We start from the raw sequence: 24238 nt of genomic DNA on the forward strand, positions 1-24238 counted from the left end.
AAAGAGACAGAGGAGAGGGTTTTTTTCTTTTCTTTCTATCTTGTACACAACTTGGTATTGTTCTTCCTTGCAGGAAATTAGAAGATTAAAAGATAAAGGCTGCAGACCTTAAGGCTGCACATTTGCGTCCCATTTGTCCATTTGTCCCTCTGAGAGGTTGTGCGGACTGTCGCATGCAGAGGTTCAGCTCAGAGCCGAGCCACACGACTGCATACATCTGCTGGATGTTTGGCGTCAGCATGGTGACTCAAAACTAGCAGCAAATATTTGACTTAGAGATAAATACTTTCCATCTGCTTCCTTATCAGTCTTGTTTCTTTCCACCTCTGTCTCGTGTCTGCGGTGTTTACCTGTGTTTACAGGATTTGAAAGAGCGCTGGAGAAACTTTCACATTCTGCAGGTGTCGCTACAGGTGTGATTTATTTGGTTGTGATCATGACACACAGTCGCTCTTGCCCTTTCAAAACCTCTAAAAGTAAAACGTAAACCTCATAAACATGTTTCTACGAACTGAATCCACACACTCAAACAAACCTCGGATCGAGTCTTTAGTATAAAGGTTCATTTTGATGTCTCAGAAAGAGGGCTGGTGCTAGGAAAAACGGAAAAGGGGGATCGATTTCACAAGAGGTAGCTGCCTGGATTTTTTTCGTTCTTCTTGGTGTGCAGGTTTGTGTCTCTGTGTATGTGTGGGGGCTTGTAATTGTGTTTGAGGGGTTACACCATGTGCGTGCAGCGTGTGGCTTCCACACTGAAAGGTCCGTTTCATCCACAGCCAGCAAATAATGGATGTGGCCGCTGTTGGTTTTCTGGTTATACTGATGACCTTCCATCCTCTAAACACATTGCATGTCTTTATCTTCTTTCCTCTTTTCATTCTCTCTGTACATCCTCCTTTTGTGTCCTCACTGTATCCTCATGCCCACCTGCTTTGTGGCGGCATGTGTACACGCATATGCATTCTTTCTCGCTTGATGAAGAACACATTTCTGCGTGTGCAAGGTCGCTCTATAACTATTTTCAATGCCTTGTTGACACTGTGTTCTCCTTAATCTGACTGTCTCCACCCACTTCCATTGGCGAATCTTCCCAGACTCAACAGGAAATGAAAAGACCTTCAGCAAACGTGTACCAGCAGTCTTATTTCACTCTTTTCTTGGGGCTAAAAAGCTAAAGACAACACTCTAATTGGCTGTTTGTACAGTTATTTATTTTATTTGCCCATTCAGCCATCTCATTACAAGAGTCACATTAGCTGGTGAGGAAAAAAAGAACAAAAGCCTCCTCAGTGGGAGTTAAGTCTTTTACTAGTGTCCAACCAAGGACACAATAAGGCCATAAAAGAGTTGTAAAAGGCTGAGGGGGAGACGTGTGTTTGTGTGTGTGTGAGGACGGTTGTATTTTATACCTCTATTCAGTGGTGACATGAAGAAGTTGTGTGCAACACTTGTCTCGGCAGTTTAACGACAAAACTAATTGATGCATGGATTATGTGGGAGTTTGCCTGTGTGTGCACAGATGATTTGGAGTTTATATGCCATAAAGTGGTGGAAAACACATTTTGTTCAAATGTTGTTGTTTTTTTGCTGGGTATGCATGAGCTCTGAATAGTTTTCAAGGGAAAAGGGTGATTAAAATGGTCCAGCTGTGGGTTGTTTTATATCATGCCTGACATTAATGTAAAAATTTATGATATCTAAGATCATGCCAAATCAAATTTCTCGTGTTTTATTTAACGTAAAATTGTTTCCTCATGTGCGTGCATTATTTGGTGCACATGAGTGTCAACTGCATGTCCCAATGGCAGACTAACAAACCTGCCTTCGTGCTAAATGTGTTGTACAAGAACAAACACTGGGGTTGAAGGCTGCACATGTGTTGTTGCGACATCTGTTGGCAATGTGTACGTCAGGCCGCACAGAGCTCCCACTGTCCTGTGCATACTTTAACCAGCACACAAATGCTCACATATCTGACATGCGCATACATATGTACCATGTTTTCACTGACTGAAAGCAAAAATGTCATGCATATGGATTACATAAGAGGTTTTGCACATATGTGGCTGGTTTATCTATGCGAGCGGAATGCAGCAGATCAGAAGGCTGAATGGGGCCTATATTTCACGTATGGAGGCAGCTGGTCATGCTGGTGTTCAGCCAGTTTCGAGGAGACCCGGGGCGCTGTGCATGCAATCTGGTCTGACTGGAGTTTCTCAAGCCAACGATGTCCCAACTCAAAAGCAAGAGGAGGTTTCCAAACTATTTGATTTCATCTCCTTCAGGGGATGCCAGGCAGTCTGGGAGGCAGTGGTCAGATGAGGTTGCACATGTGGACAAACGGGCGTGTAGTTGTTCGCCTTGGGATTTAAACAGTTAATTCATGTTGAAACTTATCTTACCTGAGCTGAAATTTCAAAATGAATTAATTTGTCATAGGGTAATAAGTGGTATGCTGTTACTGTTGAATTAGACAGGACTGCGGGTCAATTGATTCAAAATTGATCCTCTAACAAAGGCCTTTTTAGAGGAGGTAACGTTCTTCATTCTCAGAGCCTGATGACCCGGTTTGGCTGAAGCATGTTGTCACAACTGCCATGACAGGAGACATGATTTGTATCATTCTTCTTACACCATTGTCAGACAGCGTGCCATGAGGTCTGCACGTTCAGCTTGACTGATTGTAAGAAGCTCGTTGCAACACTTAAAAGGCATCATCATGAGCAGACCTCAATCACCTTTCTCTGCTTTTGCTTAAATTCCACAATTTAAACCGACTAGAACCCGTTTTAATACAAACAACAGCAGATCTAGTCAAATATTTTCACCTCGCAGCTGCACAGGAGTTTGACTTTCTACACTAAACTCTGTTTGCAGATCTTGAAAATGAGAAAAAAAAAATCAAAGGGTGTCAAGTTAAAAGAAGTGAGTTCAGGCTTCTCTTGGCCACTCTTTATCTCTGCCAGACCACATGCAGCTGCTACTTACATGACACATGTGGACCTCTTGCTAAACTGTCAGCTGGCAAGTTGCATTGGGGGTAAAGTGAACAACACGAAGGGACAAATGAGAGCGATGACATGTGTGGTTCAGCTGCAGCGAGTTTGATCCTTTTAAAAGAACTACTGAGTTTGAACATATAAATCAGTGTCACAATACTTTTTAAGTTTCTGTTAAAGAAACATTTTACTTCATATGCAACTTTTACAACACTTGGGTGTGGTGTTAAGGGTCCCAGTGCTGTTTGCAGCCACTGTATCAGTTTGTGCTCCTGTTTTCAGACCTCCATCTCCTCCTTGCAGACTAAGCTGCTGCTCTGAACTCCACATCTCCTGAAACATAATAGGGATGTTGTCTCAGCTTTGTTTTTCCTCTGCTGGCAAAGGAAGCTCCTGGTGGATCCAGCTGTGGTGATCTCAAGTCTGGAGCCTCTCAGACTACAGTAACATATGGAAAGGCAGTATATTACACTATAGCCTGGCATCAGCTCCCCTGCTGTGGACTCTCACATACGGTGCTTGTGCCTCAGAGAAGAGACTCAAACCAAAACACTGAAACACTGCAGAAGACTGCAATGACACCCTGCTGTGTGATACGATGAGAAGTCCAACGTGTTTGTTTCTTTCTCACATGTAGAACTGCGTGCGCCTCTGGGACCAGCTGAAGATTTCAGTTTACCTACTATGCCTCCACTTAGGATAGTGAAAGGAGAGATTCTTGCTTTTAAGATTGAAAACTGTAAATAAAAACGCATTCCAGGGGGGATCCAAATGTAAGAGCCATCCGTTTACTGTTTGAAAATTCATAAAGTCAAATTGATAAGACAGGTAACGCTTTGATAATCTCTAACTCATTCACGACTCCTATTGATTTCATTAATTAAACATGGGATATACTTCACAAATTTATGTAGCTAAAACTCAGCGAATAGTCAACATAGAGTAATTGTGACTTAATTTTCTTTTTAACAGTAAGCAACAGGAAGTCATGATACAGTGTGCATATCATTGAGCATGACTTAAGTACATGACTTGTTTTTTGCGATTAAAACAGATCGAGGACTGCATGGAGCTTCGTGAATTTACCTCAAAGATGATATAATGTGACACTGATGATAAACAAAAAAGTCAGCCTCATCTTTTCTGCTGCAGTGCTTTGTTACAGATGTGGAAATGAATGCAAATATCATGGAGAAAGAGCGAGACACTAAAGGATACCCCAGTTAAACGACTAATCAGTACAGACATCAGAGAAAATAAACACAGGCATCTCCCAGAGGCCAGGAATCTGGGTAAATGATGTTGCACAGCGAGGGACGACACCAAGGATCAGTAGGGTGTGTTTGGGGTTCATCTCTTTTACACGTTGACCTCAGTGCGACTCTGTGAACGGGCCGTTGCACACACAAGTTTCCGCCTTGTGCTTATGAGGCCTCTGCAACCATCATGAGCGTCTAGCTGGTGTTTTCCTCTTCCCAGCGGTCGTTGCCATGTTGATCCGTGTTGACTCTAGTTCTACATCTGGTGGACTATTTGTAGTTGAGGAGCGGTCAGTCAGGACGAAAAGAGGCCCCGGTGCATGCCCCGATTCAAGCCTCTGACACTTTCTCACGCTCAAGTCGTGTCCTCTTTGCCCCTCTTTCCTGTCTCCTTCTTTTCCTGCAGCCTGTCACATCAGTATGGATCCATGAGTTTCTCAAGGGACTGCGACCTTTGTTGTTCACTGATTTTTGCGTACTTTTTGGCATTCAGGCTGTTTAGTTTGCAGTTGTGCCCATTGACAGCTGCCAAACATGTTCAGACTCATGTCCAAATTGGAAAATCTGAATTAGCTGTGGGAGCCTCTATTTATGACTACGTGGTGCCCTCTAGTGGAGAGAAATTAAATAGAAAAACGTAGATTTGTAGGCTCACGTGTAGCCCATGTTGGTTTTGATGTTATTAAATGGGGTTGATGATCACAAATTAGATATAATACACCAGATATCGTAGTTTGGAATATTATTCATCCAACCGAGTGAAAAGTAAATGCTTTTCTTTAATCTGTTTGATGAACAACAAAGACGGGAACACAACGGTTACTGTAAAATCATCACTTTATTCACACATATTTTAGGAAGTTTTCGCAATAAAAGAACAAACTTTCTTGAATAGATAAAAGCTCCCTGATATTGAGTATATCCTTGATGATGAATAACTTGTGTCATCCTTAACACATAATGACAAGTGATCTGCTGACTCTCAGGAAGAAAGTATCTGCTGAAATACAGGAACTCACCTTCTCGAAAAAGGAACTTGGCGCCAGTTATAGATATGACTAAATGAAGTCAAAGGTTCTCATAGTCTTTAAATTGGAATGAAGGATCTATATTTGCAAGTCATTGCTGAGTCAGAACTGACAGCATAGGTGAATATATATATATATATATATATATATATATATATATATATATATATATATATATATATATATATATATATATATATATGACAGAAAATAGCACAAAGACAAATACAAAAGGCACAAATATGTGTTGGCATCATGTAATAGTACAGATGAATCATTACAATGATGGTGGCTTCCATTTCTCTCCAGCTTATATACTCTTTTACACTTATGTGATTGTGCAGCACGACCTGAACACTCACATACTGTATAGCACATTGTACTAGAGCTGGAATTTCCATGGACACTTCAGCTCTATGTAGTTTGGTTAGTTATGTGAATGAATCCAAACAGACAAAACTTCCTTTGCATGAAAACATAATGCCGTCACAGATTTATGAAAGAATTTTAATGTAATGCTTTTAAAACTTCTTTGTCTTCTGAATTGTATTTCAAAGCCTTGAACCAATGCATCAGTATTAGTTTTAGTCAAATATCACAATTTGAGGACGAGCAAATAAGCAATAACTCTGTTTTCTCCCTTTACTTCTTACATCATCGTCGGTGCTCGACACGAGGCCTCTTCCTCTCGTGAAAAACTTCTCAAAACCTCAAAGGCGTTTGTTTTTAGCTTTTATGAACCTAAGTGAAGCAAAACTGGTAGACGATGGAGCTTCGGAAATAAGACATTTAAGTGTACATACTTTGATCTCATCAGCTAAATCTTGGTCACAAACTGATCCTAAACACACCCTCTTTCCATATGTGAGGGTTAAGATTTCTGATGAGCCTGAAAGCTTTTTGTTTTCCCCCCACCTAGACCACCGAAAAATGATGAAAAATCTTTTTATTGTAATTTCACCCTGTGCATTTTACATGACACCAGCTGTGCTGAGCATTAAAGTAACCAAACATTTTCAACTGAAAAACAACCATCCTAACACTTTTATGCACAAAACTGAAAGAAAGAAAAAAAAAAAAAAAAGGAAACACATTCGACTTATCATACATTTCAGAATTGATCACAAATCTTACCTGAAAATTATGGGACAAAAAGAAAAAAGATCTAACAAACACGATGATCAACATGTGACATTTAATTTAAAAACCCTTTTATCTGGAGCAGAAAACGAGCATCTGGTTTTTAAAATGAATATCGACAGGTGCCCGAAGCTCTTAACTAAAAAATATATGCAACAAATGCTCATCTAACTTCTAAAAAAGCTCCCGACAGACTGGGATACAGAAAGGGGCCGTGAGGTTAGGTCCATCAACCCGGGCGTCCAATAAACATCTGGATTTATTACAGCTTCAACACAACTCTCCAACACATGCGCAGATTCATACACACTGACAGCTGAGTTATACAAAATGATGCGGGACCAAATGATAAATACAGGGCAGGAGAGCACTACATCATGAAAAGAAAAAATATATAATAATCAAAAAACTTGTTTCCTTCAAAAATTGAAGGGAATTAAGTAAAAAAAAAAAAAAAAAAAAAAAAAAAAAAACTTGTTTAGAAAAAGAAAAACAAACATACAAAAACCAAGATAGTCACATACGTCAGGAAATGACCACCTGAAACAGTCCCACCATCTCATCTTCAAACTGATCAGTAGCGTCGACCAAATGCACCCCCCCCTTGCAGCCCGCCGCCCTGCATCAGCTGGTTCTGTCTGTTCAGCGCTCCAGAGAGAGACTGCGACGTTCCTGTGTTCATGTAGCCTCCACGGCTGAAAGACAGAAAACAGGCGCTCAATCATCAACTGTGAAAACTCATGTCAGAAAGGAGGTTACACCAAAGATGGGATTTAAACCGCTTACCCCGCCATGCCTCCACGTGCCATGTGGCTCTGGCCTGGGATGGCACCGTCTCGGCCTGGAATTGTAAAACGAGACATCAGCGAGATGTTGGCAAAGATCATAACACTTGCAGCTACATGTAGCCGATACTTTGACAATATAAAATGTTGTCAACTATTCAAAAGAAACAACTCCCCGCCCCCCCATCTACCTTGCCATGGTCTGTCTCCATCCATCTTCCTGTTGGAGTCCCAGTCACGACCGCCCTCCCTTTAAAACAAAGAGTCATTTTTACCCCCCAGAAGAATCGGTGTCAGAAAACGTTGTATACAAACTTGAACAGGAGCCGGTGTCGCGTCAGAGCGCTACTCACCTGGGATTCATGCGCTTGTCATAGCCTCCACTCCAGGAGTCTCTGCCTTCTCTGCCGTGTCTTTCTGAGAAGTGCTGCAAGAAGAGGCACAAGACATGCAAAACTCTGTTAAAGACTCTATTCCCAAAAAGAAACTCGGATATTTAGGCAAAGTTGTATCTTTAGCAGCTGTGCAATACGACAATAAACAGAAAAGAAACAACTGTGTGAACATTTGTCATCGTTGGTCTAAACCAAACCAGTGACCTGCTTTCGGTTTTGTTCCTAAGACACCTCGGTGCTTACCTGTCCATCTCTGTCAGTGCCCATACCACGAGCGTTGTCTCGCCTGTCCATCGCCATGTTGTCTTGGAAACGGCCCCGCTCTCTATGATCGAAGTCCTGATAACGATCTTGGCGACCAAAGTCTGATCGGCCATAACGGTCGTCCATGTTCATGCGCTTCTCAGGCCAGTCATCTTTCCTATAAAGACAAGTAAAAACACAGAATGAGGGTCATTCAGTGAGCTGGCCTTCATCATCTTTATATATATGCACCATCCGTTAGTAGGTGTCAACTGTAACACAACCTCTGCGTAAGCAACAAAACCAATCAGCCCATTAACTGTCTCTACACTGTATCGTTGTGTACCTGCCATCCATGTCATAAGGTCTTTTGACGGGGCGTCGGTCCTGTTCATAGCGCAGCTGCTCCTGTTGCCTCCTCAGCTCATCACGCTCCCTGAGGATTCTTTCTTGCTCGCGTCGCCTCTCGTATTCTATACGAAGCCTTTCCCGCTCCAGGAACTGGCGCTCTATGCGGTCTGCTTCGAGGCGCTGCTTCTCAGCCTGACAATGAAATCAATCATGACGACCATCAGCTGATATTTCACGGAGTACATCTGAAACGGTTCTATGTAGTGGCAATGAAAGAATAACGAGATCTCCCCTATCCAAAGTGAAAACATTACATGTGTTCAGATAACTACGGTTTGTACCCAACGGAGTGTGATGCAGGACTGGGAGCAGAATCCCTGATGCGAGCGAGATGGGGATAACATTACTGTACCTCCAGCCAGTGTCTCTTCCTCATCAAGTGCTTCCTTTCCTCTTTTTCACGGAACAGACGGATCCGCTCGCGCTCACGGTCCGGACGGTTGTCACGATCACTGAAATATGAGAACAAAGATAAAGGCCTTGTCAGTAAGTGACTGTAAAAAGAACTTGTTGTATCCAACGTGTGCAGATACAAAAGACAAAGTGTGAATCCCACTGTCTAACATATCTATAATCTCTTTAATTCACGCCTCACTGTGTGGTTTCTAAGCTTCATGGTATGATCCTTACGTAAATCTGCGTCTCTCCACCTCTCTGATCTCCCTCTCTCGTTGCCTCTGCCTCTCCCTCTCCCTCTGCTCCTTGATCTGGTCAAATGTCAGGATGTCTTTCCTCTCTTTACTCGACGAAGCGCGATCACGGCTCTTTGTGCTCTGAAGAAACACAAGACAAGTAGCAATAATGAACAACATTCAGCATTTAAAAAGGGACTTCACTGTCAAGCTGTTACAGCGTGGACATTTACTTACCCTGTCCCTGCTCTTGCTTTTGGTTTTGAGGCTGATAACAGGCTCTCCCTTGGACTTATCCATAACCACAGTCCTCTCGTTTGGCCCTGTCAAACAAACAATGCTGAATATGTAAGAAAACTCCAGGAGGTTGGCCAGTGACCCATAACTCTACAAGTTAACTCAATTATATAAAAAAGAAAAAGTGTCCTTTACCATCTTTTCCTTCTCCCTCAGTTTTCTCATCCTTTACATCAGACCTGCAAACATTTGAACACAGTGTAACATCAGAGGTCTATAAAAAAGAACATTTCAACTCCTGTAAAACAGCCGTTCGCCTCTCTCAGGTTAATAGCTCAACGTCTCTTTCAGTATAGAAGGGTTCTAGATTTTAATATACAAACAAATACGCAACAATGACATTTCAAAGCACCCTGAATTCAACTTATCCAGCAGGCAGTCTTACTTTGAGTCGGTGGAGTGTCTCCTCTCGCTGCCAGGCTTCTTGGTGTCATTCTTGTCTGCTGGCTTTTTCCCGGCAGGCTCATTTTTAGCCTAAAATGTTTCAATGAGAATATCTTTACTTACAAGGAATGAGTTGGCAGGTTCCATGTGATACAGAAAAAATGAAAAAGGACAACTGTTTGTTCGATGATGAACAAAATTTTTGCATTGAACAGCATATTTGGAAGTGTTTTGAGGTCAGATTAAAGAATGGGACGAATATGTCCAGCAGTGGAAAAACTGCTGTTTATGGGGGAAAAAACAAGTTATTCCGTCATCTCAATGTGTCTAATGGTCACACGGTACATTCTGATTAAGGCAGTATTCCCCACTCTGGTTCTGGGAGTCTCCCTGCTCTGACACTGCTGATTTGAGTCATCGTCAGGCATCCGCAGGTCTTGATGATGAGCAGTTTGAATCGGGTGTGTTGAGGCAGTGAAACAGCCAAAATCACACATGGAGGGGTTTCAAGAACCAGGAACTACACATGCGCATAGAAAATGAACAGCCGCAAACTCATCGAGCTTTCTTTCTATTAAATCTGGCACGGTTCAGGCTTCATTCAGAAAAAAAGCTCCCGATTCTCAGACCTATGAGGTGAAAATCTTTTTCCACCACTCACCCGCTCCACAGAGATCATCCTGCCATGCAGCTCGGTCCTGTGGAGGTGGCTGATACAGTTGGTGGCCTCCTCTGTGGACGACATGGTGACAAAGCCATAGCAGCGAGCGCCGGGGCTCTTGGCATTGGTCACGACTTTAGCCCCAACAACCTGTGGGAATTGAGAGAAAAAAAATGTCCAAAACCATTTAACACCAGTTTTGGAATTAAACTGAACAAACAAACACCAGGACGTGTGACGTTGGTATGGAATGACTAAGTCCTCACCTTGCCGTATTTGCTGAAGAGCGTTTTCAGATCAGTCGCTCTGGTGGTGGAAGCCAGACCACTGACCCACAGATTCCTGCTATTGCTTGCTGCAGCACCACTTCCAGCGGCTACACACATGCAAACAAAGGATTGAGCGCTCATCTCGTGAAACTGAGACCGCAACGGAAAAGAAAGCGATTCACTCACCCTTTTCATCTTTAGACTCGGTCTTGCCATCTTTTTCCTCAGGGCTAGAGAAAAAGGATAAAAGCCATGAATATACAACAATGAGAACAACTGGAATCTTTCTAAGGTAGATGTTCGTATGGTCATTTTCTGTACTTTGAGCGAGCAACCCATCATGTTCCACAGTGCAGTGAATTAACAGCCGATATAAGAACTAAAACTCTCTTAAGATCCCAATACATTACTCTTTAACGGATCAAGCTGGATAGGTGAGTGTAAGAAATGACAGGTGAAAAAAAAAAAGAGAAAACAAATGCACACAGCATTTTTACCTTCAAAGAGCATCCAAATTTTGCTAGCACAAAGGGGCCAATGCAACAGATAACCATTTTGGTTTCTAGTATACAGAAAGCAACAAACCTCTTTTTCTGATCATCGCCCTCTACAGAAGAGGACTCTTTCAGTGTCGAGGCTGAATCCGCAGCAGCGTTCTCTTCTGTCTTCTCATCCTCCTCACCCTTCTTAGACCCCATTTCTGAATCAACAGTTTCACCCATGCCGCCCTGTTCGCTTACACTAACAGCCTGCGAGCTTTCGTTTTCAGTGTCAAATGTCTCTTCTGGGACGCTCTGTGCGCCCCCAACCTCTTTGGCACCAGTCTCCACAACATCCCTGTCGCTCTCCACATCTCCAGAGGCGGCGTTGTCGGACTTGGCACCAGTGTTGGACACACTGTCTTCCCCCCCGGCCGCGGCAGCTTGCTCTTCTTCAGGGCTCATCTCGGGGCTCCCGTGGGGATCTTCTTTAAGTGGCTCAGATAAACAAGACCCGGCTACTTTGTCATTTTCTACGGATTTAACAGGAATAGAATGGCACAGAGTTTAATCACTTCTGAAACACATCAATGGTTAACGAGGAACTGGCAAGGCCTGGATTAGGAACGTCATGACCACTGGCCTGTGCTCTTAAAACTATGTATTAAAACCATGAAGTAGACCCTAACGAAGAGACTGGAAGAGAACCCAAAGGCAAGATGACAACCAAGCAACTAAGGGGGCTAACACTTTGGCTCATTTCTCAAGCTGAACCACTTCACTCTATTCACCTGATCCAAAGCAGAGAAAGAGTTCAGTGCTGAAGAGAGCCACAAGACCAGCCACGCAGCAGAAGAGGCTCGCTGCAGTCCGTCTACTTTCAGCCTTTGACATTTCCAGTGTCCATTTATATTGATCAGAACTTCAACTCAAGTCCGGTAGGTTCAATTCCAGCCGTTTTCTGCATCGGTGTCTTCAACAAGTCGTGGTAGCTGATAAATCTTGAGGGATCTTCTTTGTCTTGATCTTCGTGCGGCAACCTAGAAACACTGCATTCACCTTCAACAGCTCAAACCTCCCTGACCATGAAATGTAATTGCTGTCAATGTGCTTCAAAGCGTTAACCACAGCCGCTTTAGCACATGAGAACACAAACGGTCACTCGTATAAAGATAACTGATGGAAAACGATCATTTATGGTTAACCACATTTCAACACAAAGCCAGCAATTCCCTTTGGGTTTCCAGTCTCTCGATCTGCTTGTAACTAAACAAAGTGTTTGCATTTCCAAGCTCAACACTGTAAAAAGAGCCTTTCATCAACTTTTCTCTACAGTACCTGTTTGTTCTTTCACATCGCCTGCATCCGAATCCTTAAACAAAGAAAAAAAAAAAGAAAGTCTCAATGAAGGCAACCGCAGAACACACTTTATTGCACACTGCACTCCCATTTGTGAGCAGACGTACCATTTTGGTCGATGAATACGTCATATCTTCATCCTTGTCAAATGTCTCACATGGGTCCAGCTGTGAAAATACAAGTGAAGTCAAATCGAAATGTTTCATATTGAAATAGCCATTTGAGTCACCACCTCGAGCGTCCAGTCTCACCTCAAGAGCTCTCGCGTCATCCTCCGAGTCAAAAGTTCTGAATTCATGTTCGTCATCCAACAAGGCATCTTCGTCACGGCCAAAATTCTCCTCATCATCCATATGATCCTCAGCTGGGATTCCACTGTCGTTCTCCGTTTCGTCCAGCACGTTCATGTCAAGAATGTCCATGTCCTGCATGTTCTCATGATCCTCCAGGTCCTCCTGATGGGGAAAAGATTTATAGAAAAGATTAACATATCACCTCAAACTCTAACAACAGCCGCTGAACCTGGGAGAAAATGAGCCCATTTTTCTACAAACTCACATGTCCATCCCGGGAATCCTCCTCCATAGCACCCTCCTCTGCCTCGTCATTCTCTTGCCTTGTATCTGAAAAAGATGAGATGTCGTTCAGATAGAGTAATAATGCCTGCGTCTTGCAGGCATTATCCTTAAGTTGAGTAAAACTTGACTTTTACTCCAATAGATCAGCGCTGCTCAGTCTGATGTGCACCTATTTCTAAGTCCAATGAAACAGAACAATACACCGAGTCACGCAATAAACGGTAACTTTTAAAACTGAACACGGTATCATTTAGGATGGTGTGCATCCATGGGCAGAACGGCCGCCCAGACAACCAGAAGTTTCATGCTGGACAACTGGGATGATAAACCACGAAGATTTAAGCTTTGCAGAGGAAAATAAACCTGGTTTCAAGAAAACAACTGGCGTGTGCCTTGATAAACTGGACCACTGAGTACGATTAGTGGTCCAGAAAGAAGAGGAGGAGCGGTTCAGTGGGACTGCCGAAGGTCGTCCAAATGGTTTCATATATCCCTACCTCACCTATGCACCATGTCGGTCTGTCCTGTGCCCTTTCTTGTGCTGCAGCTAACAATTTGGCTAACAATTGCACAGGAGTTGTTGTTTTTTTTGGTGCTGCTGTTACTTCTGCCACCAACCGTGGACATCAGCAGCTGTACGAACCATGATGGGAACGAGAGATGGCAAAGATCAGGACAACCTCCACCGACTCAGCAAAGCACCCCTCTTTGCATATTATATCAGCAAAAAGAGTTGAGGGAGTTATTTCTTTGTTTCTGTCGTGACAAAGTGTCTTAAAACAAAGGTTTTAAAATGGGCATTCTTACCACAAATCAAACTGTTCAGGATCAATCATCTATAAACATTTAAACCACATGTGCACTGTCGGAACATCAACTAGCCTTCAGCTTCGATTTACTCAATTCATTAGGCTCAAAGAGTCTGAGTAAGCTATTACTTTACTAGAAAGGAGATACAAAGCTACCAACAATAGCAGCATCAGCATTAAGTGAACATTTCAAGTTAAATTGCGTCAACAGAACCCTGTAAGGAGGTAATAATCACTGAAAGCTCAAATTGTTCCTGCTGTTACATAATATCACCGGTACTTTTGGCAGCGATACAAGGATGAAATACCACGAGATGGCGTATCATGTGTTATCTGTCCAGCAGGTGACTCTGCTGCCCCATCTCATTCAGACATAAAAGACAGATGTTTACACTGGGGGTGAAGTGGTCATCACTGCACATCACGTGTTGATTTTACCTTTGGTGGCTCGCTTGGGTGTAACGTTGGATTTTTTAGCGGTTGACTCCGGCGCAACGATGATCTCGTCTGGATTTCCACCCTCGTCCTCGATCGCCTGTTAGCGGAGGATGGGGCAGAAGATAATAATTTTAAAAAAGGCTTGAGTGAAGTGCGCAAATAACGAGACCGTAAACTAACACAAAAATGCACACATTTAGCGAGCGGTTTGAAGCAAACGTCTGCGAGCCGTTAGCACAGCTGAGTTCAATGGCCTAAGCTAACACAGCTAGCTTCGAGCTGATAATGGCCCCTACTGACATTGCACCACTAAAGAGCTATTCAAATGTGGGAGTAACTCTTTAGCATGCTATGTGACGCACTCCACCAATAACCCAATCTTTCAATGTGTTAAATGGGACAGTAAATAGAGGACCTTTTTCAGACGCTCCGACAGCACGCTCTTGACGCCAGTCGTGTCCAGGTTTCGTTTCTTCAACTCGGCCTTCAAATCGATGACTCTCAGTTCAGACAGTTTGCGGACTTCGGCACCCTCCGGAACCTCCACATCTCCTGATGAGTTCGACATCGTTTTGCCTGCAAAATATCTCGCAACGTCGAAAGAATCCTAATGATAAATGTTATTCCTTGCACTGCACCACGAATGGAAGCAGCAAGCTTGCAAAACGACTGCAAAATGGCGGACGACACAAGTTGACGTAATGGCGCATGCGCAGTCTAGAGTTAGCGCAGAGACTCGTTCACACAGGTGCTGCTGAGGGGCTCAGAGTCAAATGCCAGCGAGACCGTCAAAACAGCCAAATACACACTTATTCAGCACAGCTACAAATATGATGCCTTCATAGTATTTTGCAAGATGTATTTAAGGTTACAAAAAGCTGGGAGCATGTAACACTTTGTCTTTAGATATTTTATTTGTTTTTGTTGATTCACAGTGAAATAACTTCATTATAATAATAGCAATTCTTACATAATGTTTATAAAACAAACACTTATTGCATAGTTAAGATATCTGTTCAACAATCCTCATACAATAACATTTTTTTTCCCAGCTTTACTAGAATCCAATTCACATCCCCACTTTTAGACTTAAATTTCTGCTACTATCATTGTGTAGTGATGGCTGCATGCTGCTTAGAAGGAATGGAAATTGTACAAGTCACTGAATTTGTAGTTTGTGTCATTTACTTGGCTGTGGGGCAAGCTTTTACTGGCAACAAGAGGTCGAGGGGTATCAAATAATTCTGGACACTCAGTCTCTTCTGGTACATTGGGAGTCCTGGAAGTTCCAAAGTCAGTGAGGGAGACTTCGTGGCTAGTTTGTGCAGAATATGACCATGTATTTGAGGCAGAACCAACAGAGGTACAGCCCTCAGCAAAGGAGGAGCACTCAGGAGAGTTCAAGGAGTCAAGGCTGAGGGATGAGGAGCCAGAGCAGTTGCGAGAGGGCCGTGGTTCATGGAGATTGAGCTTGGAGACCAGTGGTTTGCCCACAGTAACAGGTAGCCTTTCTTGTACCTCTTCGTCCATGTTAGAATAGATGTAATGGAGGCAGACAGTGAACGTGAGCTCCCTCTATGAAGGTGAAGAACAGCAGAATGTGTTTTCAGAAAAATATACTCTTCCATAACAGAAAATGGAAATATCTCTAACTGTTAGACAATAATATATTAAAAAGGAAGAAACTTAAATCTCTTTAAAATTGTATCAGGTCACTTAACATTTTTTTGAAAACTAATCAAATCTTTATCTTAATTCCTTATTGTGTCCATCACCAGTACATTGTCTACACATAGCACATATGAAGTAGTAGTAGATTTCAGCCATGGAAATTCTGAAAACAACGTCTGACCGTGAGTCTCTGCAGGCTGCGAATCCGTGTGTAAAGACTGGGGCCCTCCGGTGAGGGAAGTTCCTCCTTAATCAACAGCAAACTGCCGGCTTCAAGCAGAGTCTCCTGATTACTCTTTTTCAGATCAACATCCACATCCTGTTAAAGGACCGTGTAAACATTGTAAAACCCGATCATGCAAATTTTGATGGACTTATATTATGTGCCATTAACAAATTACGCTCATATTCAAATATTGTCTGTATTTTGAAAGACTGAAGGACTTCAGGAGAACGTTCTATGTACAGCACTTAAAAGGTCCAACGTTAACTGACCGATCCTGCTTTTAGTTAGTTTGGTCCCAAGAGCCCAGTCCATAAGTAGATTAATGTAGCTGGAATCAGACATCCGAGATGACTGCATGCTCATGGTTGCCGACTTCAGTATATAGTTGATGGAAACTATGATGATCAACTTTATATGATTGGAGGAATAATAAAGGAGAGGGCAGACACAAATACCTCTGTTAAAAGGAATTTCATGAAGCTAATATGGAAATGGAAGTACAGTAAGGAAGAAGATGCAACAAAAAGCGTCAAATTTAACAAGCAAGTAATGCTTCTATTACAATTCTAAACAAGAGGGAGAATTCAATTCTGTCAGAAGCTAATAAAAAGTTAAATAATTATCCTTTTTAGCTGTTCATCATCGGAACGTTGTGTGTCTTCTAATTCTCTTGTCAGCTCTAGTTTTTCATTTCTGTTTTCTATAGTGTCCAGTTTATTCTTTAATATTCAGAGCCAGTCACAGCACGACAGACACCCGGGGGCAGGCTAGGATAAAATTCAAATATATACAGTATGTGGTGTTCTTCAAACAGCTTTTTTTCCTCGAATCTTCAACTTAATTAGCCAAAGAGCAGTTAAAGTTGTTAATGTTTTAAAACCCTTTAAAGCAGATTGACTGGGGCATAACTGTAACAAAAAACTGGGGTAGGTTAAGTTGAGGAATTAGTTTGATCCTCACTAAAATACAGATCACCTGGTTTTACAGGTTATAGAGCCTTTTTATCATCAACTTACAAATCTTGATCAATGCTACAGTCCTATTTGAGCATATTCCCTGAATCCCTATCATTGAAGACCCTCATCTGGTCTACTTTGCTTTGGAAAAGCTGGCTGCTTCAAAGCTGGTTTGACTTTTCAGATAAGTTGCTGCGACAACCAGATCAGCAACTATTTAAAATCCCTGAGCAAACCAAATAGCCCAAGATCATAGACATGGAGCGAATACGTCCTCACGCAGCAGTAGCAAACGCACCTCAGGAAAGTCAGTAAGCTGGGCAGAGCAGGAAACTATTTCTGTAGGCTTCTCAAGTATCCGAGTGTAGATGACCATGATGTTGGAGAATTCTGCTGCAAAGCCGAGCTGAACTTTCACCCCACAGTCAAACTGGAGGCAATGGCTCTTAGGTAGATCTATAAATAAAGATATGTGGATTAAGGAAATGTAAGGACAAAGCACTTTTAAAAAATATATATCTACAAATTTAAAAGCCTTTGTTATGCTTAATAATTTCAGTTAATATGTTTAACATTACCATGAGCAACAGCCCACTGCAGGTTTCGAGCTGACTGGGATGCAGAACAGTCGGAAATCTGGATCTTATCAGTGAGAGAACGTCTTTCAGACAGATTGCTGCGTAGCTCCAGAGCCTGCCTCCCTCGTGTGAGCTCACAACGACCCATGTCTGGGAAAAATAAAGGAGCTTTAACATACAGCATGCAGGATTCAGTTCTGTTAAAGAGTCTGGCTGAAACCCATATAGGGGCGTGTGGGACTGCTGTAGCATTAATGAGCAGGATGTGACCAGCTCTACCTTCAGCTACTCTGTCGAGCATGACAGTGACCTTCTCATCCTCACACACTCGCTTCTTGAGAAAGCTTATGAAGATGCCATTTGACACGTCTTCCCTCTTCACCTCATATGCTTCAGCATCAACACACCTGCAAGTAGAGGGCGTCAAGATCAAATGACATGTGCACATCAAAACAACTGGTACTGACACAGTTGGTTCAAGGTCAGCAACTTACGTGGCGTAACCAAAAATGATATTTGCGGTCACTTTCATCATTCTGGGTTGTACGATTACTTTGTCGTTCGGGTTTCTGAAAAAAAACAACATGAGACGCAAAAAAAAGAAGAAAAAGCCACAGGAGATTGTCATGGTTTCATCAATGTGAAAAAAAAAACAAAAAAAAAAACAGCCATACCTTTTGCGGCACATGTCCAGCAGGAATACATTGAGTCCCGTCTCTTTCTCCTGCATCCTGGTAAGAATATTTTGTACACACAAGCAGTGCTCGGATGTGTAGGAGCTTGGCGCATCAATGGGAACCATGAAACTGTTGCCGAAGTTCTCATAGCCGTGACCAGCAAAGTACAGCAGGCCTGCAAAAGCAGCGACCGAGAAGTATGAACGGCATCATAAGCATACAATGACCAGACACGGTAAGCCTCTCAATGTCTTAGCTCATCTCTGGTCAAATGTTTTGGTTTTCAATAAGCCTCCAGTTCATTTCAGACTAAATTTCATCTCGTTGGACACAGACCTGGCATACATGCTCTCACTTGAACATTTGAACTCAAACAGATAAAGGACCAACCATATACGCCCTTGTCAAGCAGCAGTAGGAACTCAGTAACAGCACTCTTCATCTCCTGACAGTTAAGGTCGAGCAGAGAAACCACCTTGAAGTCCATTTGTCTGATAAGGTTGGTCAGCTCGTGGACATCAGAGATGGGAGCACACAGCTGATGGTGGTAGTGGTAGTTCATGTTGCCAATCAGAAGAGCGACTTTATCTGTGGCTGGGGAGAGAACGATATTGAGAAATGAAATTGACAAATTTCATTTTGTAGATACTGTATCAGATTTGCTTGCATGAAACTCACCATAGAAACTCTTTGGTGAAGAGGGTGGATTGGCCATCTGTCGCAGTGGATTTATTCCCAGTCTGGAGATTGGCCTGTGGACTTCTTCCTGTGAATCTGGTAACACCATTGTGAAAACACATAAGTGAAATAAATGCCCACGTTGGGTTATCTTGCATCCAATAGGCGATGAATCCCCAGCTGATCAAACAGCAGCAGCGTGAAGGTAAAACGTAACGTTCAAACACAAAGCAAAGCAGTACCCTCCTTATCCAAATAAAACGTATATGCAAATACAGAAATGAAAGTACAGAAAAGAGAACCAGAAACTGGAAAATACCTGGACTGCGATCCAGTTTCACCCAGGCGGCATCTGTGACTGAACCTGGGCCTGCATAAGGGGAAAAACAGGAGTTATTAGTCATTTCACAGAGATGAAATTCTGCTCATGTTTAAACTGATCACACAAATGTTCAGTGTCAGGCTGTCTGTAATGTTGCATCACTTGATATTGTAATAATCACTTTAAGATTATTGATTTTTTTCCCCCTCACTTTCATATTTATATTCTGAATTAAGAAATGACAAATGAAGCCTTCGGGTCTCACCAATAGTGACTGTTGCCGTGTTGCTCCAGGCCTGATGATACAGATTGAACACCTTACATCTGTACTCTCCTCTGTGCTCTGTTGTCACACACGGGATCTATAACAAACATCCGCTGCATACAGTCAACTGAGACCACAGCCATTTACTAATAAACAGAGTTCTGATTGAAAATAACTAACATGTACTTGACACTTTCTCGCTTCTCACAGCTCCTTTTCAATAAATGAATAAATAAATAAATAAATAAAAACAAATAGAGCAACGGTGCTTTTACCCTCTGAGGATGAGAGAAGCTCAAGCTAACAATTTACTAAATTACTATTTCTAAAGGCTTGGATTTAGATGCTTCTTCCAACTTTGTGTGTCTCTATAATGTGTCTTTTCGGTTCTTTGTGAGAACTGTTGTGACTGAGGCTGTTTTCACACATGAACACAGGACACTTTCAGGAGAAAGTGCAGCGAGTTTCGTTCTAAGCAGTTGCTGTCAGACAAGCATATCACAGCAGAAGGCTTTCTGAAGGCTGCTGCTGGTGTTGATGTCCTGGGGATTTTTCCCTTCGGGGCAGGGAGGAAAATCTCTAGAAGAAATTCAGAGCAAATGTCGCAGACATTTCTCTTCTCACATGCTGCCGCTCCAGACCATCCCTGGAACATTTCAAGACTCTAGTGAAGGTGTGAGAACAGCTTCGGTCGCGGTTTCAGATTTACATCAAACCAAAAGCAGATTTAGTTAGTATCCAGAATTCAAACATTTAATACCTTTAGGATGAAATAAAAGATTTGCCTCTTTATTGGTTATAAATCTTTCACAGTCTAGTAAATAATACACTACTAGAATTTCATTTCCTTTTGGGATTATTAAAGTAGTTCTTCCCACTTTAGGAGAGAGTGTTGAATCTACTGTCATCTTCTGCATCACACTGTGTGCAGACCAGCATGAGGACATGTGCACGAAAAGCTTTGGCACGGCTGAATCAAACTGTTGTATGAACAGAACCGTGTGTCTAAATCAGTTTGGGCAAGCAGACGGGCTTGACGCACTTAGTTTCTCTTTAGACTTTGGTTGCTTTTTCTAAGTCCTTGTGAATTCCTTTTCTCATATTTCCACGAGGCCATGACATTTTTGACAAGGCATGCTAAAAAGAATCCACAAGTGTTCATCCATTGTTGTGATTTAGATGAAGATCCGATCACATTTTACTTGTAGATCCGTCAGTAATATTCCTGATTCCAAAGCATTAGCAAGCTTTTTCTTGCATCTGTATGTTTGCGGTCTTAGTTTAAAATTTTTACTGTTTTACAAGATTCGATCAAAGGTTTTCATACACAGTGGGTAAGCAGTTTACAACAGTCTATGGGAGTGAACTTACTTTGAGTGAACATGTCTTTTGTTGAGGCAAAGTCACTTTGTTGTGGTACCACTCATACTGGGCAGGGGGATTGGCCACTGCTTTGCACTCCAGGTGCAGAGTATCCCCCTCAGATGCTGCCTGGGACTGAGGCTGATGAACGATCCGCAGCCCACTCACTGAGCCAGGAAACAGACTGCTGCTGCAGCCTGAAATGACAAAGATTTACCCAGACATTATATCACATGAAATAAAGCAAGAGTGGGAAAGACAGAGAGGAGAGGACAGATACCTGGACTGGAACCCGCAGAGTGGACCAAGCGAACATGAGCCCATTGGGAAAAGATGTATTTTTCTCCATGGCTGATCCTGCAGATGTAGGGACCCCGGTGGGCTGCACCCAAAGGACACAGAACAAGCTCTGGCAAACTCCCTGACTCATCCAAAATCTAGAACAAGAAAACAATCCATATATGCAAAAGACAGCCAATTAACTCATTACAATCACCAATGTAACCACAATGAGATGCAACAGTGAAATATTTGACCAAAAAGGCAACATAATTGCAGAAGATAAATACTCCCAGGGATTAAACTGAAATCTTGACCATATATTCCAAAATCACATAAAATGTTGGAATTACCTCGTCTTTGCCTCTGAACCACTGATAGCTGAGACCAGGGGGACCAGAGGCTCTGCAGGTCAGAACTACCCTGCTCCCCTCCGTGGCCTGCTGGGACAGCGGCTGCACTGTGATCCGGATCAGCTCTGCCACTAGAGCACAGACATGCAAAATGTGAACAATCACAACCACGCACAAGAAGGAACAGAGTTCGGGTATTTCTATTTAGATGTGTAGCCACAGAACGTGGTTAAGCGCACAAATATATTTAACATGTGTTCAATTGATGATCTGAAAAACACGCTTTGTGACTTCTGCTGTTAAAATATAGGGAACTATTCTCTTCCTGTTGTCGACAAAGTAACGAAGAGAATGTTTACAGCAGGAAATACAGAACAAGAGGTGGATAGGCCACCCAGAGACAAACGACCATGCATGCTTACATTCACTCCAAGGGACAATTTAGAAACACCAATTAACCTAACCTCCCACTCTTTGGACAGTGGGAAGAAGCTGGAGTACTCACAGAAAACCCACACATCATATGCAAAAATATGCAAACTCCCCACAGAATTGCCCCGACCGGTATCTAAAACAGGAACCCTCTTGCTGTGAGGCAACGGTGCTAACCACCACACCACCGTAACATCTTCCCCTTTTGGAGGTGTCTCTTTTCTTCAATAAATTACCAGCCTTCATAGTGAAGTAATGTTTCATGTTATATCTCATTAGATGGTCACATCATAGTTGATTATGTGTGTGTGAGATCCTACTCTCATTGCAGCCCAGTTGTCTTACCTAAGTCCTAAAAGAACGTCCTTCCTTAACCTCAAACTGTTTTTAAAAACGGTGATAGGAGGTAACCTTTTTTGACCACACTCAACACATTTAGTGCATGTAGCAACCCAAACGGATTTGATGATACATGGACAATGTGGTGGTGGAGAGTGATACCTGAAACATGTCTGGACGAAAATATGTATAGGATTCAATATCTTTTAAAATATAGAATAATATTCAAAGATACCACCTGCTGACTCATCATAAGCAGAAAAGTTGGCTAATGACACCATAAAGGCTTGAGGGACAGATTAATTGACTTAAGAGGGAAGCTGACTCATTCTGAGTGGGAGTCTGTTGGAACCAGGTGTGTTTTGGAGTCTGCCCCTAGTGGTCCTGTCCTTTAAGACACTGGTCCCCATGGATCACCATATCAAAATGGCAGCAAAACTAAAAAAAATCCTTTGGTCTCTATAGTTTCTTGTTCATGCGATTGCTCAAAGGATAACTTTCCAGTTGACCCACCAGTTGATCTTATATTAGAACTTAAAGTTGAGTCTAAATAAAGGAATGCAGTGATGTGTTTTGCCTGGGGATGGGGAGCCCCCTAGTTGAAATAGAAAGTATGAAAAAGATCCTGAAATTGTTCATGACCTGACCTTTTAACATTCACATATATACAACCTAAATTTACTCAAGCGTGACTAAGTGCTAAAACATTTAACATTGCTGTTCACTTTAGTCAGACATTTTAGTCAAATACTGAAAACACCTAAAACTGCCGTTTATATAAGCCAAATCAACTGATAAAACTGTCTTACAGGAAAAGTCTCACCCACTTGTAACAGTGTAATACGTCAACTCAAGTTGATCTCCGTTCCATCAAATTCGCATTAAAGTGTCACTTATTGAAAAACACAGCATAGATTTGCATTTTTACTACACTTAGCCTTCTTTTTGTTTACCCGCGGTGGTGAGGAACTGCACAGCTTCCTGATGGTCAATCTTCCTCAGGCAGTGCAGGAGGAAGTCCAGGGAGCAGGATCGATCAGCCAGCCAAGCCAGAAGGGTTCGTGCTGGGCTGCCTGCAGCATCCAGCACCTGAAGTGAGCAGCTGGTCAAATCCTTTTCACTGCAGGGGGAAGAGTCCAGTTGGCAGCAGCATTAGTAAATGTCAGGGCAGCTGGAGTGGCCCCCACAAACCTGACAGTATTACGGAGGTATATAGAAGAACTAGGGGGGTGTCCTTATAGGCCTTGATGAAGTCAAAACGCTGTTTTGTTACTGCGCTCGAATAAAATGTAAGGCTTTTGCGACGCATTCAATGTCTCACCTGCAGAGGAATTGTGGCTGCTGGGCGGCTGCGCTGGCTAACTGCCTCCATCCGCAGGTAGAGTTGTCCAACATAATTGACAGCTTGTTGAAAACTTCTCCGTTGAGAGTGCCAATGCTCATTTTCCACTCCTCCATCTTTGTATTTGTCACCACCGGTAAAACCAAAGGGATCTACTGGGCAGAAACTGCCATCAAGTTAAATTAGCCTGCGCTCAATTGTCAGCCCCCTCTTACCTACACCACCAAGCAGCAGTTAATCTAGATGATTCCCACGCGAGATGTGAATAGCAGTTACAACCGCAGTGATTGTTGAATGAACGTCCCACTTCTCCGCCCACTGGCTTGATACACCACAAAACTACAGATTGTAAAGTTGACCTCGGAGTTCCCCGCATTTAAACTTTAAGAAATTCTCCATGTAACTGTGCACCAATTAAAAAGAACGATGCCAATTCTGTAAGGAATCCGAAAATGAAATAAACTGCATTCAGAACAAACTAAACGCGAGAAGTTCGATTTGGAGCGCTCCGCTTCCGCCATGAACCGCTCACCGCCGTGGAGAAAACTTACCGAGTCTTTTTGCAACAAAAAAAGAAAGGTCCAACGCCCGA

The 24238-nt window shown here is 42.6% G+C and overlaps 2 protein-coding genes across 2 annotated transcripts; both read right to left on the reverse strand.

Moving 5' to 3' along the window:
* Nucleotides 1-6215: 6215 nt before the first annotated feature.
* safb (scaffold attachment factor B) lies at nt 6216-14856 on the reverse strand. The gene is made up of 21 exons (XM_072389587.1): nt 14582-14856; nt 14167-14263; nt 12900-12964; nt 12593-12796; nt 12449-12508; nt 12321-12354; nt 11089-11515; nt 10690-10733; nt 10501-10610; nt 10235-10384; nt 9575-9663; nt 9325-9368; nt 9130-9215; nt 8891-9033; nt 8613-8712; nt 8196-8392; nt 7850-8027; nt 7565-7638; nt 7403-7461; nt 7213-7267; nt 6216-7121 (listed from the first exon to the last, which is right to left on the reverse strand). The coding sequence occupies exons 1-21, from the start codon at nt 14732-14734 to the stop codon at nt 7001-7003; spliced, it is 2490 nt and encodes an 829-aa protein (XP_072245688.1). The 5' UTR covers nt 14735-14856; the 3' UTR covers nt 6216-7000.
* Nucleotides 14857-15061: 205 nt separating this feature from the next.
* On the reverse strand, nt 15062-24216 carry malt2 (MALT paracaspase 2). The gene is made up of 17 exons (XM_072389588.1): nt 24198-24216; nt 23626-23798; nt 23258-23424; nt 21534-21664; nt 21182-21338; nt 20911-21098; nt 19540-19636; nt 19272-19322; nt 18953-19048; nt 18665-18868; nt 18272-18449; nt 18092-18166; nt 17877-18004; nt 17598-17747; nt 17318-17475; nt 16019-16156; nt 15062-15741 (listed from the first exon to the last, which is right to left on the reverse strand). The coding sequence occupies exons 2-17, from the start codon at nt 23760-23762 to the stop codon at nt 15301-15303; spliced, it is 2496 nt and encodes an 831-aa protein (XP_072245689.1). The 5' UTR covers nt 23763-23798; nt 24198-24216; the 3' UTR covers nt 15062-15300.
* Nucleotides 24217-24238: the final 22 nt, after the last annotated feature.

The sequence above is a fragment of the Leuresthes tenuis genome, unplaced genomic scaffold (assembly GCF_036924035.1).
Source record: "Leuresthes tenuis unplaced genomic scaffold, fLeuTen1.0.hap1 SCAF_7, whole genome shotgun sequence".
Classification (NCBI taxonomy): domain Eukaryota; kingdom Metazoa; phylum Chordata; class Actinopteri; order Atheriniformes; family Atherinopsidae; genus Leuresthes; species Leuresthes tenuis.

What these genes read in the sequence shown, in the direction of transcription:
- malt2 (XM_072389588.1), bottom strand. Translation starts at nt 23,762, where the DNA reads ATGGAGGAGTGGAAAATGAGCATTGGCACTCTCAACGGAGAAGTTTTC. An exon ending in AAAAGACATGTTCACTCAAA is followed by an intron (nt 19,637 to 20,910) that starts GTAAGTTCACTC and finishes TGTTTGTTATAG; the next exon opens with ATCCCGTGTGTGACAACAGA. An exon ending in ATCATTTTTGGTTACGCCAC is followed by an intron (nt 18,005 to 18,091) that starts GTAAGTTGCTGA and finishes CTCTACTTGCAG; the next exon opens with GTGTGTTGATGCTGAAGCAT.
- safb (XM_072389587.1), bottom strand. Translation starts at nt 14,734, where the DNA reads ATGTCGAACTCATCAGGAGATGTGGAGGTTCCGGAGGGTGCCGAAGTC. An exon ending in CGTATTCATCGACCAAAATG is followed by an intron (nt 12,355 to 12,448) that starts GTACGTCTGCTC and finishes TCTTTGTTTAAG; the next exon opens with GATTCGGATGCAGGCGATGT. An exon ending in GTGGAGAGACGCAGATTTAC is followed by an intron (nt 8,713 to 8,890) that starts GTAAGGATCATA and finishes CTCATATTTCAG; the next exon opens with TGATCGTGACAACCGTCCGG.